The 4164-nt window shown below is 48.2% G+C and overlaps 1 protein-coding gene and 1 pseudogene across 5 annotated transcripts in view; one reads left to right on the top strand and one right to left on the bottom strand.

The window, feature by feature from the left end:
• Positions 1-917: 917 nt before the first annotated feature.
• SZRD1 (SUZ RNA binding domain containing 1) overlaps positions 918-4164 on the top strand; it is a 36865-nt gene continuing 33618 nt past the window's right edge. For 4 of the 5 annotated variants that reach the window (XM_011993941.1, XM_011993940.1, XM_011993938.1 and 1 more), the window contains exon 1: positions 918-1195. In XM_011993941.1, the coding sequence (XP_011849331.1) occupies positions 1152-1195 (44 nt within the window). In that variant the 5' untranslated portion in view covers positions 918-1151. The remainder of the gene's footprint in view (positions 1196-4164) is intronic. The other variant, XM_011993936.1, reaches the window with a different exon arrangement.
• LOC105549410 lies at positions 3058-3735 on the bottom strand (annotated as a pseudogene).

The raw sequence follows: 4164 nt of genomic DNA, 5'->3' as shown, positions 1-4164 counted from the left end.
CAGGGCGAGGTGTGGGGAAAGGGGTGGTGCGTGCCACCTTCGTATTCACCAACCCGGAAGCTTTCCCGAAAACCGCGTATTTCAGGGCCTTTTCTGGAGGCTTCATCACGTAGGCAGGATTGATGATTAACTATGTCTTCAGGCCCTGTCCCCTCCCTGGAGGATGGGGCTTGGCTGAAATTCAGTTCCAGGTTTGTTTTTTTTTTTTTTTTTGAGACAGAGCCTCACTCTGTTGGTCAGGCTGGAGTGCAGTGGCATGATCTCGGCTCACTGCACCCTCTGCCTCCCTGGCTCAAGCGATTCTCCTGCCTCAGCCTCCCGAGTAGGTGGGGTAACAGGCGTGTGCCACCACTCCGTGTTTTTAGTAGAGACGGGTTACATCATGTTGGCCAGGCTGGTCTTGAACTCCTGACCTCAGGTAATCTGCCTGCTTCGGCCTCCCAAAGTGCTGGTATTACAGGCGTGAGCCACCGTGCCTGGCCAATAATTTTCAGAGGTAAAACTAACGTATTTATTATCTACCATTAAAGACCCAGGAGAACTTTAGTAGCTGGGAATCCCACTGGTTGTCCCAGCTGAGGTGCAATATTATCTTTTACCGTCTTTACCTTACGATAGCGGATATGGTGTTAATAAATGATTAGAATACTGCTTTATGAGCAGGAAATAATGTAATCATTTTCACCCTATCAGAAATAATAAAATGTTTTCTGCATCAGCAGATATTTTTCATGATTTGTTGGTGTTTAAAAATGTTTTCAGAATTATGAAGATACCATTATCTGTAGTTTAGGAAAACTACGACTCACTTTAAAAGAAAAAGTTTTAAGTGCCTGCCCTTAGAAAAGATGGTTCCCAAGAACACACTTCCGGTACACGAGATGATGACTTCCCTTGAACTCCCATTCTGTAAGACGGATAACGCGTTGGCCCTTAAGAAAGATGGTATCTTTCCGCCTTCTCTGCCCCCTTCCAAGATGGCTGCCCCAATGTACTCTTGGGACCTTGCCTGGCGCCTCTTCCGGGCTAGGCAGCGGGCGGGGTCCATTGAGTAAAGCCTTGCGTGCCTGCGCCCGCGACGGAGGCGCGCTTCAAAGCGCAGGCGCGGGGAGGGGGTTGGGGAGGAGGGAAAGCGGCGAGTAAGATGGAAGATGAGGAGGTCGCTGAGAGCTGGGAAGAGGCGGCAGACAGCGGGGTAAGGAGGAGCCGCCGCCCCAGGGCAGGGCCGGGCGCGACCTGGCGTGAGGGGAGCCTCCGGGGAGCGGGTCTGGAGATAGTTCTCCCCAAGGAAGGGCCCCACACGCCGGGCTGGGGGTGGAGGAGAGGCCCCCAGTTCCTGAGTGCCGTGAAGGCCTCTTAAAGGGGCCGCGATCCATTTCTCTCCTTTCCTTTGCCTGGTGCGCCTCCCTCCGCCCACTAACGCGCGCGTCACCCGGGGCGCTCCACCCGCCACTTGGGGCCTCCTTTCCTGACCCCCGCGCCCGCTCGCTGGCCCCGGGCCTCTGTGACTCTTTCCGACGGGCCCTGTCGCCCGAGGCACCATTTTAAAGTTCATGTGGTCTGACGGGGAGGGACACACCATGTGGGTGGGTGGGGGGGCTTGCGCAGACCCGGGACGCATGTCCGGCTTTGCAGGAAAGCAGGAGGCGGCTGCCGAGTGCGGGGGGTGGGGGGAAGTTGAGTCCTCTTTGGGCTACTCAACTCTGCTAAAATCCCCCACCATCCGTCACGGTGGGCGAGTCTGGGTTTTTTTGTCTTTCACTTTTACTCCAAGAAGAGTTTGTGGGCAGGCAGGCAGGTCTCACGGGGACACTGCCAAAGCAACCGAAAGCTCTGCGGGCAGCCCCTCTGCCACTCAGCGATCCGAGGCCCTGGGAGGGTCTAGGAGTGCGCTTGTCGGAGTCCAGGGGGAGGGGTGTGATATGTAAAACAGCCGCATTCCTGGGAAAGGAGTGGGGAGATGGACCGTTCGACTTGTTTTGGGAGTTTTTGTTTGCCTCCAGAAACTGTAGGAAAATAGTTTATCTCAAACACGATCTGTGAATTCTCTTAGATTCGTGAATAATTTGGTCTTTTCAAAGTTTGTGGTGAAGATGGGGAGATGCCTTTTTCGTCTCCTCGTGTTCGTGTCTGTTCAATGCTGACTCCACTGACATCCACCTTAAAGGTTTACGTGTGTGAGGAGTCGAGTGTACCAGGAGTAGGCGCTGGGTTTTTTTTTCCTAAGCGCTTTTTGAGGGTGCTTGTGAGCCCTGGAAGAGGCCGGGAAATTGACCCTGGCAGCAGTCAGTGGGTGTATCTAGCTCTACGGGAATGGGGAATGTTGAAACTTGGCTTTGAAGTTTTTCCGCTGGTTCAGCATTTCTCTCACGGTTGTTTATGTCTTTCCATTTAGCATAATTGAGAATTTGAAGGATTAGTTCGTTCAGAGGATATTTAGTAGCGTTCTTAATGTGACAGCCATCTTTCTTGAGTTTTGGCTTAAGTAGAGAAAGTTAAAGATTTTATAGGGAGTAACAGGTGTCAGTTGGCTCCTTGTTCATTCAGCCCGCATTTTTGAGTGTCAGCTATATGCTAGACAGTGTTCTTACCAGTAACTTTGTGCCAGAAAATGCAACATTTTCGGTACAGGCGTTTACTGCCTACCACTAATCTGAGTGAATCATCCAGACACCCCTCATGTCATCCCCTATAAAAAAGCTTGGCTTACAATTTTAATGTCATGCAAATTATACGTTTCTTGGGCATCTTGGCCTTTCTTTGGTTTTCCCCACCTGTTTCAAAGGGTCATAAGTTCCTCATGTTAGAGAAGTTGGAGGCCAGTGAACAAAGATGAATAGGATTCAGCAGAAATTGGGGCTTACTTTTCTTTTTCAGAATGGTTAAGTCAATTAGAAATTAGCTAGTGCAGTCCCCCATTTAACAGCTGAATAAGCCTAGAAATGTGAGATTGAGAGACTTAGGTCTTTCTGATGCTTGTCCTGTGTTCTTTCTTTTTTCTTTTGGTTCCCAAGTTTTATTTAATAACTTATACGAAATATTCCAGATAAATGAAATTTAATCCTTGTCTTCCTCCTCTTTGTCCTGGTTGATCTGGAAGTAAGGTAATTTGTAACGATCGTTGCTGTTAGCAACTAGGAGCAACCAATCACGTAGATTATTCTTCTTCAAATATTTTTTAGTGAGATATTTGAAATACCTTTTGGAGAAAGGCACCTCGGATGTCACGTTGATCTTGCTTCTTACTCCTTTCAATGGTCACCACCCCTCCACCAAAGTTCTCAGCTTTTCTGTTCACTTTGATCTTTTCTTGCAAAAACTGCTCAAAATTGGTAGCATCCATGATTCCATCTTCTACGGGGTGAGTGCTATCAAGAGTGAACTTGAGATTGAGAACCTGCTGCTTTTTTTTGCCCCCCTTCACCAGAGGCTTTTTCACAGGAACCATGGCAGCAGTGGAGGCAGAAAGCCAGTGTTCTTTCTACTATCCCTTACTTTAGTAATATCCTTTAAAAATGTACCACGGCCAGGTGCTGTGGCTCACACCTGTAATCCCAGCACCGTGGAAGGCTGAGGTGGGTGGATCACCCGAGGTCAGGAGTTTGAGACCAGCCTGGCCAACATAATGAAACCTCATCTCTACTAAAAATACAAAAATTAACCGGATGTGATGGCACATACCTGTAATCCCAGCTACTTGGGAGGTTAAGGCAGGAGAATTGCTTGAACCTGGGAGGCAGAGGTTGCAGTGAGCTGAGATCATGCCATTGCACTCCAGCCTAGGCAACAAGAGTGAAACTCCGAAAAAAAAAAAAAGTACGGAAGTGAAACACAAACTTTGCCTTATTGGCATCATGAACACCTCTGCCAAGATGCAGGTTCTCTAATATATCTTATTTAATTGAATCCTTGAAACAACCTGTTGAGGCATTGTCCTCCTTTTATAGACAAGGAAATGGAGGTTTCGCACAAGATCACACAGATAGTAAGTGGGGGAAGCTGGGATTTGATCCCAAGCCTATCTGATTTCAAGGCTGGGGTTTTTTTTCTCTAGCATTTTGCTGCTCCCTCTCTACCTGGGGACATGTGGAAATTTGCAAATTGGGTGTTCTTTCTTTTCCTTTCCTTTTTTTTTTTCTTTTTTTTTTTTTTTTTTTTTTGAGA

The sequence above is a fragment of the Mandrillus leucophaeus genome, unplaced genomic scaffold, assembly GCF_000951045.1.
Source record: "Mandrillus leucophaeus isolate KB7577 unplaced genomic scaffold, Mleu.le_1.0 Scaffold439, whole genome shotgun sequence".
Lineage (NCBI taxonomy): Eukaryota > Metazoa > Chordata > Mammalia > Primates > Cercopithecidae > Mandrillus > Mandrillus leucophaeus.
This window is presented reverse-complemented; position numbering and strand designations above follow the sequence as displayed.